Source organism: Coregonus clupeaformis, chromosome 17 (genome assembly GCF_020615455.1).
Source record: "Coregonus clupeaformis isolate EN_2021a chromosome 17, ASM2061545v1, whole genome shotgun sequence".
Lineage (NCBI taxonomy): Eukaryota > Metazoa > Chordata > Actinopteri > Salmoniformes > Salmonidae > Coregonus > Coregonus clupeaformis.
The window spans coordinates 36,046,489-36,061,889 of NC_059208.1; the positions used below are offsets into that span (position 1 = coordinate 36,046,489).

Genomic DNA, 15,401 nt, shown 5'->3' on the forward strand with positions numbered 1-15,401 from the left:
ACTTTCATTGACCTCCATACAAAAACACCTTGCTTGGTGGGCGAAACAACGAAAGAACGCCACCTGCTGGATGGAGACAGATTTTCCGTTGAGTTGGGCCTCGCTCTTCCTCTTTGTATCTTCCCAGACACTTGAGGAACCTTCATGTATGGAGTGACCACTTCTCACATCACAACGTGGAGCAAAGAAGAACGCCTAATGAGGATATGACATCAATATATAATTTTACAAACATTATGGGCAACATTATTAACTAGATACATTCAACCAAATATATTACAGTAGATTTTTGCTGTAGCTACTAGCTAGGTATTATACACTGTCTGCAGTGCACACATCTATCCATCGAAGGAGAACACAAGGGGGTAACGTTACCACCCACTGCCATGTTTGCAAGCGTCTTCTAATTCATCACGGCGGTGGGGTTAGTAATAGTTAGTCAGCCTGCACGTCTGGTGCTTTTATTTCGACCAGAGAATATGCATGGGAAATAGGACACACTACCTATACACGATCTATACACTGCCTGCGTTAAAAACACAAAGGTTTAAGAACCGCAGCATGTTGAAAAAAATAGGCGAAACGGAACAGCCGGCGATATACCCTCCCCCTTGCCTTGGTTGCTAAAGCTAATTTAGCTAGCTGACTGGCTAAAGCTAACGTTCATTTAGCTAGCTGACTGAGTTAACGTCGTTCGCGGAAGTGGACAGTGAATGTTTTTTTTGCGGGAAGCTTCAGGTGAGAACATAAAGGTTTTTGGAAAACAATTTGGTTAACCGAAGAAAGAGTATTCAGCCATAGTTAGCATGTAGCTAGCTATACAAGTTTACATAGTTACCCGTAAAACATTTGGATTAGCTACCCGTAAGACATTTGATTTGGATTAGCTAGCATAGTAAATAGCTACTAACGTTAGCTAAATATCGAGTTGAGTTTAACTTTGCTAAGCTAGCTAGCTAACGTTACTACCGGTCGCATTAGATACGCTAACGTTAGTCTGATTAATCAGGCTTTAATACACAATTCACGTTAATTGGTTTACAAATAATTGTTTATTACAGCCTGTTTAATCAGACTACGATAACGTCAGCTTGCTACCTCATAACATACACTTTCTTCGCCGTCGTTGGACAGTTTGGACCTTTTCCATTACAGTAAAATAATCATTCGTTTATAGCTGCATGTTCTTTTAAGCTTACGCTTGATACCTCTTTGAACTAATGAAAGGCGTTGTGTTTGTCTTGTTTTATCAGCAACTGTAACATTTCACGGGCCAAATGTGTTGATTTGTTGGGCACATGCCATTGATGATCTGTTGTTCAATCAAATGGCTCAATGTTTACATTACTCAGTCAATTTAAATATCTAAACAAATAACGAAAACAACATTTAACTGCAGGCTATGCTATGAGCTCTTAGAAAAACGGATGGATATTGTCATGTTTTGTCAACAGGACCAGAGCACAGACCTACTGCTGAAAACCTGAGAGCACCCATTAGAAGGAAGCTTTCACAGTCTCCCAAGTCATGGACAGTGGGGATGATGAAATGGAGATGACCGTGGGGGAGCTTCAGGGCTGGATACAGGAGGAGGTGGAGAATCAAAACTTGGTGAAACTCAGGAGGACCCAGCTGGCCCAGATGCAGAACCTAGTGCAGCGGAAGGAGAAGCAGGCCCTCTGCACCCGCAGCCTTTTCAACACCGCCTGCGAGTAAGTGTTTTTCAGCCTGTTGGCCTAAGTGTTTAGCCTGGTCCTAGATCTGCTGTCATGTTGACTTCTTGTCACTTTCTCATGCCAAATAGAAATGTTTGGCTTGACCGTGAGCAGTGGCGTTGGCAAGAGCACAAACAGATCTGGGATCAGCCTGTAAGTGTTGTTTTTTGGTCTGCAATGCTTGCATCTTATTTTTATTGCAGCTTATTGGATGACTGTCATTCATATTCCATTGACCCAGCTCAATGTAACATCGATAGGTTTAGGCTACTACATGATACTAGAATTTTCCCTATACCCATCATGAGGTTGCCACAACCTAGCTACGAATGAAAGTTTATAACAGGTCAGAGAGAGAGACAAATTGGAGTAATCAAGGCGACAGACATTGACAAATTCAGTACCGCCTTGCACACTCTTGCCTACATCTAGCTGATCTAGGATGTAATCATTAGTCCAAACGTTGCAAACAAGAGTTTCTATTGACAATATTCAGGTAGGTTTATCCCCGTTTTGTTCCGAAAATCGGCAGAATGAAAACAAGGGGTGTGCAGAGTACTCAAGTGGCGGCAGGTAGCTTAGTGGTTAAGAGCGTTGTGCCAGTAACCGAAAGGTCACTGGTTCTAATCCCCGAGCGACTAGGTGAAAAATCTGTCGATGTGCCCTTGAGCAAGGCACTTAACCCTACTTGCTCCTGTAAGTCGCTCTGGATAAGAGCGTCTGCTAAATGACTAAAATGTAAATGTACTCTGACAAAACATGTATTGTAACGGTGTCGTAATTATCAGTGATCAGAATAATTCACTCACTTTAAGTCACTCACAGTCAATAGTCTCATGGCACAAGTGTCCCCTTCTCCAAACATCATGTATGAATTAGAATCCGTAGCTAGTCATTGTTGTTCAATATACCTATTTTGTATCGACTTTGCTGAGGCGATATGGTTGTTTTTGTCTGTCTACTTGGCATTGTTTAGTAGGCCTACTTTGTCTCTGTATAATTATTCCATTGCTAACAACGTCTGTCATTATGTTGTGATCCAAGCCCATGGTTGCTATTATTTCTTCTCGCCCGGGCATGTTTACAGAGCGACAGATCAAAATTACAAATGTAGATAGTTTATTTTGATAGTACAAATGTTGTGGCATTAGTGTCAGGAGAGAAGTTTTCCTCCTCTCGAAAGTGAAACGATATACGGGGCAAGCGAATTAGCCTAGCTTCCTCTAAATCTGTGTCTGGAATAAATACAGGCAGTAGTAGACAGCCATGCATTAGGGTATGTATTAGCCTATTTCATTGATAATTGAATAGGACTAAGTATGTTAATAGCCTGATGTGCATTTTATCTGCCAGGGTTGTTTACCTTTGAACAATGTGTGTGAAGGAACATAACGATGCGCTCTGAGTGATAGCGCACTTGAGGTATAGGCTTTACCGGCATTTAAAGCGCACTTCCGGGTTTTCCGATCACGAGTAGATCCAATTACGAGTACCAACTGTGATAAAACTGAATGAGTATGACGATTGGCACACCCCTAATGAGTACACCCCTGATCACCCGCACACACGGTTCACTTTCAAAGCAGCCACATACAAACTGCATCATTACTTTGCTCTGTTGAGGAAAACTCATTACAGTAATCGGTCAGAACCTATTTATCACCAATAATAATTTATTCAAGCAATTGCAGGGAAAATGTAAGAAAATGTAAGATCACTCTCCGGATAAACCGGAGAGGAACTCAAAAGTATACAGAATCACACTTTCATTTATATACTTCATCTACACAAAGAGCTGCTTACCCCTCCAAGGGGGAGGCAAGCTTACATGAGAGATAAGGGGTACTTGGATCCACTTTCTTAAAACATTGTACAAACAAGAACAGGTTCTAACCAGTTCTCACAGCTTATGGGTCTAAGAAAGGGGAGTGATAAGGTCTTTAGAGTCTTAACAGATGGAACAAGAATTCAGCCTGGCTGGGCCTTTAGGAGCCAGTAACAGATCACTCCTTTGTGCAGTGTGTGAAGAGGGTACTGGACAGCTGTGGAAAATTACCAGTGACGTAGTACCATTCAACTCAAGCATTTACATAGCATTAGACTGTAACATAACCATTTTCCCCCAACAGCTCGTTGTACAATTCCTTCTCGCATCTACGCAGTCTCCTCCTCTCATCTTTTGGACTTCAGTGCACAACACAACAGCTGTCTGTGACCAGGCAGAAAAAAAATGTCCAAGCCAAACCTTCATACCATAAGCGCTAACAGCTACACATCGTTTTCACCATATTAGCTAATGTCATAGTCAACATAGCTACTAGAACGAAAGCGTTAGTAAACCCGCTACAGTCACTCAGTACAGTGTAGCAGTTACCCTGGGGGCCCCGGTGGCAATAAATGAATACAACCGAAAGCTTACCTTGACTTGGAAGCGTTTCAGTGTTGGATAGCCTTACATTGGATAGCCAGCTAGCCAACATAAATAGCATTCCTCTCTGTTTGAATCAGGTGTTTGAGTAGGCTGAATTAGCTAGCTGCATTAGCTAGTAAGTGAAAGTGAGAAAATATGAAATATAGCTAGCTCTCTCGCTGCTGCTTCTCTTTAATTTCTTAAGAAATTCATTTGTTAAAACCTGTTAAACTATTGGCTTTCTCTCTTAGTCAACTATTCACCACATTTTATGCACTGCAGTGCTAGTTAGCTGTAGCGTATTTGGTGACGTTAATATATTTAATATAGTTTTATCTAAAAAGGATAACTTTTTTTTAAATATTTCACTTCATTTTTCAGAAATGTACTGAGTAGGATGATCCTCCCTTTCCTCCTGAGGAGCCTCCACTGCAGCATATACATGTGAGACTGTTGGGTCTGCAGCAGTGCTTTTGGACTCGTGGCTGTGGATTTGTTGTGCACTGATTTGACTGTTGACATTCCGAAGGCTGCAGTTCCGAATTCTTCGGAAGCCTCTTCCCGATAGCTAAAGATCCGAAGCTTCTGTGTAGGATTCTGTACTTTATGCACAGTCTCTGCTCTACTCGTTCTGCTGTCCAGAGAACAGGCTACTCTGACGAATCTTTGTTTAATGAAGTTTAACAAAGCTAAATCAATGTCTGCAAGATCACATAATGATAGATTCTACATAACAGAACCGACTATAATAGCATAGTATAACGTTACTGTAAGACAAAAAACACAACCTAATTTCTTATGAGATTTTAGGATGATTGTGTGATTGGTCACATTTTTCTCTCATGCGGACAAAACTCAACAGTGCTAGGCAAAATATGTGCTTTGATTGAAACAACACAGGTATGCTACAGTTTGTTAAAACCATCTGCTCTAAAATTAGCTCACTGTACATAATTCAAAACAAAACTACTTCAAAACAACAGTACATAACTCAAGAAGATGTAACTGCATATTCCCATAACTGTTTTGAGATCAAATAGTTGGCATGCAGATGCTGCGTGGGACTTTCACCAGTAAAACTTTAAGAGTTATAATTCATGATTGAGTGAGATGTGAAGGCAGGGTTACCATAAAAATGTGTGCATAGAGGTAAAGAAATATATGCACAGAACGTGGGGAAGAAACTTCCAGGGGGGCGAAACAGGTTTGTTACCTTCGGGGTCTCTACCTTGACTGTTTCTCCACAGGTCTGTGGTGGAGTGTGAGACCGTTATGAAGGATCTGTACAGCAAACTGGGCATGGAGTACAGAGACACAGACTCTGAAGATGAAGGAGTGGGCCAGCAAAGCGTCATCGAGATCGATGATGGGGATGCGGACAGAAACGACAACACCATGGCCACAGACAGTGGTAAGGGATTGAGGGAAATGTTGTTTCAATGGGAACACAGAGGGGATGTGACCCTCAATCCCAATCAGTTATGCTTTATTCTTTAATTAATCTCCTTTCGATCTTTTTCTCAGTTGCTGCTTCCGAATCTGCTCCTGAAGGAGTCCCAGCTACAGACAGTGACACAGAAAATGTGAGAACAGCCAGATAGGATGCAAATGCACGTGCGCACACACAAACACACACACACACACTTCTAGGTGTGTGGTCTCAGCCATGCTCCTGACATGCTTTTCTCTCATTCTTCCTTAGTACAATGACATGGCAGATTACATGGAGAGCATGCCATCCTCTCCAGCTGTGACCAACCCTTTTGTGACTGTAACTGTTGCCCCAAATGAAGCCTCAAACTCTAGTGATACTCCAGCAACTCCCCTTGCTCAATCAGATTCTGAACCACCAAGTCCACAAGAAGACAGTGGTGATGAGTATACTCCGTCAAAATCAAAAAAGATCTCAACAAAACGTCCCGAGTCCAGCAAACGTGGACGGCGGAGAAAAGGTGAAGGGAAGAGAAGAGAATCTGCCCGAACCAAGCATCAAGTTGTGTCCTACAGGAAAGACTCGCCTCTTGCCCCTACAAAGCCCAGAGCAGGTGACTCCTCTGCATTGACGAAACAGCAGAACTCAAGCAAAGGTGGCACAGCTTCCCCACCAAAATCACAAGAGCCCGGCAAGAGTGAGAAATCTGCTGCCAAACCACAAGAGGCCAGCAAAAGTGGTTCCAATGCCCCATCAAAACCACAAGAGGCCAGAAAAGGTGACTTATGCTTTGCATGTTGGATTTCAAATGTCTGACCTTGTTTTGTGTTATTGATCTTCTCTAAATTGCATGCAACTTGTTGTCAATGATATCTTCAATGACAATCTTTAGTGCTCATGGTGGTCTTCTCGCTCTCTGACAGAAACGTCCACTCCGTTTGTGGTGACCAGCGTGTCACAGGCTCCGACCCATGCACCCAACCCTGCCACTCAGCCACCCCCTGGCCTCACAGAGGAGGAGATCAAGACTGACATGATGGTCCTGGCCAGGAGGAGGACCAAGACCTGGCACCCAGGCAAGATTACAGAAATCAAACCAACAGGTAAGAACACACACAACCACTGATTATTTATATTCTCATTGTATTTGTTTGTAATGGTGTAGATATGTCCGTTGTCTATGCTTGATGTGTTTTAATGTATGCACAGAGCCGCAAACAGAATGTCCCCATGGGGATAATAAAGACATTGTCTTTTCTTATCTCAACAGTCACTTAAAATCTATTCCTAAATCTTTGCTTTTATATCAGTAAATGTCCTTTACGGAATTCTTAGTTTTCTCCATGCTCTCTATATCTCAACCGTTGATGCTCCACAGAGAATGGAAGCAGGTATAAGGTGGACTTTAGCGAGAAGGGGAGGAGCATGCTGTCAGGACACCACATAGCCTTTGACCACACTGCTTCGCTGGAGCGGCTGTACGTGGGTGTGCGTGTGGTGGCCAAGTTCAAAGACGCCGACCAGTCCTGGTTCTACTCTGGCATTCTGGCTGAGCTCCCCAACCGAAAGAACCGCATGAGGTATGAGAGTAAAGTGTGTGTGTGAGTAGGGCTGTGGCGGTCATTACATTTTGTCAGCCGGTGATTGTCATGCAAATAACTGCCGGTCTCACCTCGAAGCCAGTTCTTCTGCATTTTTTCATTGTTCCCCTCTAATCAGAGACTGATTTAGACTTGACACCAGGTGTGTGCAATTATCAGGTAGAACAGACAGCATAACAGCCCTTTGTGTTAGTGATAGTATTATGTGTATGTGTGGTTGGATGATATTATATGTAAACATTATGCTGAAATGATCCATCGATGTCTTAGTAAAGCTCTGTGGCGCAACTCCTTGTGTTTCAGGTTCCTGGTCTTTTTTGATGACGGCACACCTTCCTATGTTGGCTTGCCGGATCTTCACATTGTTTGCAGACCACGTAAGAACAGTCAGACCTTTTTTTCTCTCTTACATTTACTCAATACTTCTTGGCTCAATCTTGTTTGTTCCTCCTGCCAAATGTAGGATGTTTTATTCAGATCCAGCTGTTCCCTTGTAGTTGGTGAATCCACCTGTGCCACAAGATATACAAAAGCAATTCATTGGCTTGTACGGGCAGCAAAACTCATACTCGGGCGTTGTCATGCAACAAGTTTAATCTGCAATGTAGGTGTTGGTGAGATTCTTGTAGAAAAACACAGACACACACAAGCTAAGCCTCCTGTCTCTATCGACTTCAGTGCCAGAGGTGTGGGAGGACATAGAGGATGAGGCCAACAGGGAGTTCATCAAGGATTACATCAAGGTGTATCCCAACCCGCCCATGGCCCAGTACAGACCAGGCCAGCCCATCAACGTGGAGTTTGAGGGGATCCAGAGGAGGACGGAAGTAGAGCAGATCGACTGCAGCTTGTTGTGTGTTGTCTTCAAGGTGAGAAGCTACAACTGCTTAATCTGTAAACATTAATTAAATTGATAGTGATGGATTTGCAGTATATTGTGCTTGGTATTCTGGTTATGCTTACCTAACTAAAGTCAAATTCTTCAATGAAACACATAATGCCAAGCCTTTTTTCCTGTATGTCTCACTGTGTGGTAAAGTGTGTCTGTGTGTTGTTCTCAGGATGACGAACATAAGGAATGGGTGTACCGAGGCTCTTTGCGTCTGGAGCATATGGCCAACATGAAGAAACGTGTTGAGGAGGCAAAGGATAAACCAGCAATGACACGGCCCAGCACTGGTAAGTGTCTGTCTATCTCCTTGTTACTCTGTGTCCTGTGGATAAATATGAACACATCTACAGCCTTGTGTTTGTCTGAATGAATGAGCATCTATGTCAGTCATCTGTTTCCTTCCATGGTGTGTACAGTACTTTGTCATTCCTGTACTTGGATTTATAAAGTGGACAATGTGTTTATTTAGCGAGCACACTCTTTGTCCATCACCCAGGGGGAGCAGTTTCGAATACTACTACTATCCACCAGACTAGCACGGCCGCTGCCAACAAACCTCACGTCAGCCCCTCGTCAACAGTTATACCAGCGCAAGTCACTTCCAACAATGTCAGCCAGGGCCAACCAGCTGCTGGTAAACAGTCAGCACCCTTAGGGTGAGTAGAATTTATGTCTGTGTGTTTATACTGTTGCTGTACTCTTTTCAAAAGTGCGTCTTGCACGAATGTCATGAATATGTATTTCCTGCATACATTTTTTAAATTCAATTTTATTAGGGCGGCGGGTAGCCTAGCGGTTAGAGCGTTGGGCCAGTAACCAAAAGGTTGCTAGTTCTAATCCCCGAGCCGACTAGGTGAAAAATCTGTTGATCTGCCCTTGAGCAAGGCACTTAACTCTAATTGCCCCAGGGTCGCCGTCAATAATGGCTGATCCCTGGCTGTGCACTCTCCGAGGGGGTCTTAAGGGGAGTGGGATATGCAAAAATCACATTTCCATTTCACACCACACGCTTGTACAGGTTACACACAGGGCCAATATAAGTACCCCTTATTTGACCTTTGGATCCTTGTTTCAGAAAGGCAACCTTTCCTCCCTCGTTCTTTCTCCCTCAAACCCATGTCGTCTTCTCCCTGATCACGTCAGGAGGCCCTACGGCCAGGATCGTACAACCGACAAGGAGTCGTCTGTCATCACAGCTAAAGGTTCGGTCACCTTCACCCCCCACCGTTGCTGCCCGGCCTGCCTGAACTGCATCAGGTCAAAGGTGGAGGCCAAGCACCGTGGACGCAACCCGCTGCTCGTCCCCCTGCTCTGTGAGTTCCGCCGCATGAAGGGCCGCCGCCGGGTCAATAACAAGGTGTGTGTAGGGTGAAGTTGCCCCTAGATGCTGATCTTGGGTTAGTTTAGCATTTTCCCCTCTAATGGTTAAGGTTATGATTGGGGGAGGTGAAGCTGATCCTAGGTCTGTAACAAGGTGAGCACCTAGCTGATTGGACTGTTTGGAACATTATACTTCATGATACAGAACTCTGCCATTACCTATATTGATGACTCCGCTCCAGGGGGGCTGTGACGTGCCTGACACTGTGCTCTTCTTAACTGGAGAATTGGGAGCAGAGCAATTGACACATTTCCATTGTAACAGATGGAAAAGAATGGATCATTCTGTTGTCATCCAAGGTTCATACTTCTTGTAGTTATTCAAAACTCTGGTATGGTTATGCTCTCTCTTTATGTTTTCTCACCTCCTTCCTCCTCCTCTGGCCCTCTGTCTCTCAGACGTATTTCCACATCTTCTACCGGTCTCCGTGTGGCCTCAGCCTGAGCAACATGACTGCGGTGCAGGACTACCTTCAACAGACCCGCTGTGACTTCCTCTTCCTGGACATGTTCTGCCTGGACCCCTTTGTGTCTGTGACCACCACCCACCAGCCCCGGCCCTACAAGATCAACATCCCAGACCTGACGCTGGGCAGAGAGAACCAGCCGCTGTCCTGCATCAACGAGCTTAACAACATCCGGCCACCCTCTGTGATCTACAACAAGCAGCGCGTGGCAGCCAGTGGGGTCTCCCTCAACACCAGCTCTGACTTTCTGATGGGCTGCGACTGCACCGACGGCTGCAGGGACAGGTGTGTCCCCCAGGGGTTAAAGTTCTCCATCACTGCGACATATTTCCGTAAAATGTTTGAAAGGACTGGACTAGCAGTTTAATACATGTACAAAATAATCCTCTTTCCCTAAGAGCATGATGGTCATGACTTTTTTATATGAAAGGGGAGGTTAACTTGGCCCCGCAGACAATCGATTTGAGATCGACTTAAGTTTCAGTCATGGGATTTTTGTTGTTGTTGCTTTAACCCCTGGTGTGTCATGGTGCCATGTTTTTGATACTCCTTGATTTCTGTAATGTAAAGGTAGTAGCTGAAGAGGGGTGTAATTCCCTAATGTGGCACATCTCAAATATTCCAGGTCAAATTACAGCTCATCTATATCCATTCACCCAATGGTGATGTCTTAATCCAAATATATTCAGGGGTATATAGGGTATGTGGAGGTTGTTTTGACATATGTATTTATGGACATGTATATTGTGTTGATGTAGGTCGGCATGCTCCTGTCACCAGCTGACCGTCCAGGCCACAGCCCTGTTGCCAGCGGGCCCTGAGGACGTTAACGCTGGCTACACACACAAGAGGCTGGAGAAACGCCTCTCCACAGGGTGAGGCTGTCAATGTATCTCTTCATTTCCATCTTGTCAATTATCCATCAGTCGCAGTATCCATTTGACTGTTGGTCTCAGTTTTCTCCTTTCTCTCAGCTCTTTCTCTGCATTTGTTATCTGTGACATGCTTTGAGAGCAATGTCTGAAAAGCCCTTATTATTATTATTATTATTATTATAATAATAATAATATCTATATCAACCACCTCCCTCTGTCTGCAGTATATATGAGTGCAACGCACTGTGCCGCTGTGACCCACGGGTGTGCTCTAACCGGGTGGTGCAGCACGGCCTTCAGCTGCGGCTACAGCTCTTCATGACCGTGGGGAAGAGCTGGGGAATCCGCTGCCTGGATGACATTGCCAAGGGCACCTTCATCTGCACCTACACTGGTGAGTGAATTAGGAACCCAATCTAACCTAATTTAACCCAACACAGACAGACAATCTGCTGTTAAGTATGACTTCTGTTGATTACATACTAGGGCTGACCCCATTTTAGTCGTCTGGTCGATTGTGTGGTCGATAGGCTGTTGGTCAACCGAGATTTCTTTAGTCGAGCAGTAGCAAAAATGCGCTTTCTCCCACGCTGGATAGCGGTCGCTGTCCGTGGTTCTGAAACGCATCAGTGCGCTGTTGAATTGCCGTATTTTCCTAGACCATGTTGCTATGTGCATAATGGCAAATTTAACCAGCATATTGGTGTTGAGAACAATGCGGCGGAGGCAGCAGCAGAGTTAGGAGACGAGAAACAGCCCTTGCCTTAATTGTGTAAGAAAAGTGAGGAGAGAGGAAACCCTACCTTAGTTAGTTCTAGAATCAATAGTAGGGCTGACCCCTTTTAGTCGACTGGACGATTGTTTGGTCGATAGGCTGTTGGTCGACTGAGATTTCTTTAGTCGAGCAGTAGCAAAAAAATATATATGTCATGGCGTACAAGACACCGGTCTGATTGGGGCCTGTCTGAGTGGACTGATCCATTGTGGAGGCTGTGGGGATGGCACAGTCCATCAGTCTAAGATGTGCTACTGAAATTGTATATGGTTATATTACGTAAGAACAATGGTGCAATACTAATAAAAAATAATATTATTTTATAACAAATGCGCTTTCTCCCTCATTGGATAGAAGTCGCTGTCCACGGTCCTGAAAGACATTAGTGCGCTGTTGAATTGGCGTCTTTATAATAGCAACGTTATCCAGCATATTGGTGTTGAGAACAAGGCAGCAGCAGAATGAGATGAGAAAACAGCCCATGCCTTATTGTCTAAGAAAAGTGAGGAGAGGAAACCGCAACTTAATTAGGTCTATACTGTTAACCTAACTGTTAAATGTGCCTGGCTTTATAAATCATAAATATATCTACAAAATAAAGACAGATCCTGCTTCTGTTGCCTGTTTGAGTGTTTGTTTAATAGCCTACTGATTCCGTGATATTTATAATAATAATAACGCTCCTTTTTCTTGATCTCCTTTTTATTGCTGTTATTATTACTAATATTATTATTATTATAATAATAAATAATGTCATTATCATTAGTAGGCTTAGTATAGCAGCCTTGTATAACCACCATCGAGCTGTAGGCCTAAGAGCGCATCCTGTTTAGAAAACAAAAACAATAACTGATTCGATAAGTTGAACTAAGTGCTGCGCATAAGCTATATATGAATGGCCTACATGTAGCCTATCAACTTTCAGTGAACACTTTTGTTTATATGTTTTGTGCATATAAATTGAATATTGCCAAATGCATCAGTAAAAAAATATTGACCCTATTTAATGCAACCCTTGCTGTTAATAGATCGCAAAGCAGCAGCATACAACTGACCTAAACGTTTGGAAATGATAAGTTCACTTTCTCATCCATAGCCTTAAAACGCATCTCAAGTGCTCACATCTGAAGGCTGGGGGGCATTTAGGACATACTGCAGATCGTTAAATTATCCTAATGATTATGATCACACTTCTTCAATTCAAATATTATGGCGACACTAAAGGAAATATGGTTTGGTATGGTTTAGAAACTTGGGAACCAAGCTCGAGTTATCAGTGTGGCCCTATCACCTGGACATGTTGAAATACTGTATCTTCATGCCTAGAATAAAAACCTCCAGGTTTCCTTCATAACTGTCCATTTATTGGGAAAACAGAAATAATTACTGGGGTCAGTTTGGAAAAAAACTAATCCCGTCCAAATCGTCTTCTGGAATAACGGACATTCTAGTAATACTAGTCCCGTGCTAATAGGTCTTTGGTCACGTGCATGCGATGCATACATGTGTCATGTAAAGAGAGCAAGGGTTGAGGGAATAGGGAATGTTTTTCCTAATCAAATTAGGGATTTCGGTAACACAACTTTTCAGTCAGAAATGGCTGTAATTATGTTTAATTATCGGACAGTGCGATAAACACTTTGATGTTCTGTGGTGGTCGCTGCAGCAGGGAGGAGAGAGTGACAGCCGGTGCTAGTCACAGACACTCGCTGTCTTCCTATTTAATTTTTTACAGTGCAGCAAGTCTGAGCCAGGCGGCACAATCAAATCAATTGCGGTCGGACTCCCTCTAGTCATTTGTGTGTCTAAATTATTTCATCAAACAGTTTGCCAAAAGCGTCAGACAAGCTCAGTGCATATAGTTGATTTGATTTAAATACACATTTAAAAATGTCTACCAATCGATTGGTCCAAAGAACAGACTACTCTTGGTCGACCAAGATTTTTTTTTTGTCGGGGACAGCCCTATGTATATATCCTTTTAGTGCTCAATCCCTCTAGTAATGTTACCCTTTTCTTCTTCTCTCCCTCTACTATTGCAATGTCATTCTTCCTGTTATACTGCACACAATGCTCACAAATTTTTCCTTTGCCGTCTCTCCCCTTAGGGATAATCATGAACAAGAAGAGTTTGAGCACAGAGGGCAACATGTACGTGGTCAACCTGAACCACATAGAGGGAGCTGAGAGCAAGGAGGGTTACGAGAGTGAGGTCCGCTACTCCGACAATGAGTCAGGTACAGACACGCAGAGCCTGGCCTCACCTGCAGCCGTAGCATCAGATCTACCCTATCTGTGTATTATGTTTATATTAATGTGAAAAAGATACACTGGGTTTCCATGTCGATTCATGAATTGTAAATGCACATACCCAGTGGAGACACAGAGAGCAGGGAGTGCAAGGAGAAACAACAGAACTGACCATCTCTGTAATGTTGCGGCCTCTGTTCTCCATCAGGTTCAGAAGAAGAACCCATAGAAGAAGACAACAGTGAACATGATGATCACTGTGATGGAGGTGATGATGAGGAAGAGGAGGGAAACCACGATAAAGAGCATCTACGTATAAAGAAGAACTCGTATGATGAAGAAGAACCCAGTGACTATGAGGACAATTATGAGGACAAGGATTACGATGTCAGTGAAGATGATGGTGGCTCTGATGATGACTTCAGGCACAAAGTCTCCTCTATGGAGAGGAGCTACATCACCCGCAGGCATGCCAAAATACTACAGGAGGGTAAGAGGAAACAGTATACACAAAAGTATAATGAGAGAAAAACAAACATGGAGGGAAACGAAAAAGCTTACTGAGGTTTAGTAGAGCATTCATTCTTATTTGGTTTGATAAATGTTGGTCTCTCAAAATACTGTTGGAAGGTAGAGGAAAGTAAAGCACAGACAAAAATATAGACAGAAACGTGTTTATGAATTCTCCACTTTTGTTTCTGGATTTAAAAAAAATAAGTTATAGGACTTTGGTTCCCAGACTAATCAAATGACACTTCTCTCATAGACCCAGCGAAGAAATCGGGCTCTGATGCCAAACCTTCTGACCAGCAGGATGGTACAGCAGCGGGAAATGACAAGGAGGCCTCAAATGCCACTAGGCGTTTCTTTGATGGCGAGGAGTCATGCTACGTCATCGATGCAAAGCTGGAGGGGAATGTGGGTCGCTACCTCAATGTGAGTCATGAGGAGAAATAATCAGAGGGGATCGTGTTCGATCGTATGCCCTGATTGTATGATTTTGCCTATATCCATACTTATCAGAGATTCGCCAACTCAATATCTTATCCTGTTTTTCTCTCTACAGCATAGCTGCCACCCAAACCTGTTTGCGCAGAATGTTTTTGTGGACACACATGACCTTCGATTCCCCTGGGTGGCCTTCTTTGCCAACAAGTAATGACCTTCTGTTATGACTTATGGGATATTATCTATCGCTTGTGCTAATAGTTGGTATTTTGAGAGTCCAAGCCAGGATTAATGTGTTCTGCTCATGCCTTTGGCTCTATAATAAATGCCCATGCCCAGGTGGACTAAAGCATGTGCATTATAATATGCACTTCTGTATATTCATCATATTGTCTCTGTATTTTTCAGGCGCATCAGAGCTGGTACAGAGCTGGCGTGGGATTATAAATGTGAGCTTGGTGTGAAAAGGTCATCAAGAGTCCTTAATTGTCGCTGTGATCCAGAGTGCAGGGAAAAGTTATGAAAGCCCATACTACATCTTCCAGCTTCACCGCTGCAGTCAATTTATGAATATGCTGTAATAGATAGTCTTAACCATTTTTCAATAAAAACATTTAACGTTTTTGTATTTTAATCATGCACTGCCTGAGTTTTTT

General features: G+C 43.3%; 1 protein-coding gene across 3 annotated transcripts; it reads left to right on the forward strand.

Moving 5' to 3' along the window:
- Positions 1-124: 124 nt before the first annotated feature.
- LOC121586324 (histone-lysine N-methyltransferase SETDB1-B) lies at positions 125-15,379 on the forward strand. Of its 3 annotated transcripts, none has more exons than XM_041902931.2 (20): positions 125-424; positions 1,455-1,712; positions 5,373-5,536; positions 5,650-5,708; positions 5,828-6,335; positions 6,481-6,660; positions 6,936-7,137; positions 7,462-7,535; positions 7,837-8,027; positions 8,220-8,337; positions 8,547-8,706; positions 9,194-9,407; positions 9,830-10,182; positions 10,656-10,772; positions 10,997-11,166; positions 13,656-13,784; positions 14,006-14,287; positions 14,564-14,733; positions 14,864-14,952; positions 15,154-15,379. In XM_041902931.2, the coding sequence occupies exons 2-20, from the start codon at positions 1,528-1,530 to the stop codon at positions 15,266-15,268; spliced, it is 3,480 nt and encodes a 1,159-aa protein (XP_041758865.1). In that variant the 5' UTR covers positions 125-424; positions 1,455-1,527; the 3' UTR covers positions 15,269-15,379. The 3 variants fall into 3 exon arrangements, with proteins under 3 accessions (XP_041758865.1, XP_041758864.1, XP_041758866.1); XM_041902930.1 differs by lacking the exon at positions 125-424 and adding an exon at positions 431-738; XM_041902932.2 differs by lacking the exon at positions 125-424 and adding an exon at positions 769-1,154.
- Positions 15,380-15,401: the final 22 nt, after the last annotated feature.

Bases quoted from the DNA above. Each gene is read 5' to 3' on its own strand.
- LOC121586324 (XM_041902931.2), top strand. From the start codon at position 1,528: ATGGACAGTGGGGATGATGAAATGGAGATGACCGTGGGGGAGCTTCAG. The intron at 5,709-5,827 runs GTGAGAACAGCC...ATTCTTCCTTAG, and splicing joins CAGACAGTGACACAGAAAAT to TACAATGACATGGCAGATTA. The intron at 14,734-14,863 runs GTGAGTCATGAG...TTCTCTCTACAG, and splicing joins ATGTGGGTCGCTACCTCAAT to CATAGCTGCCACCCAAACCT.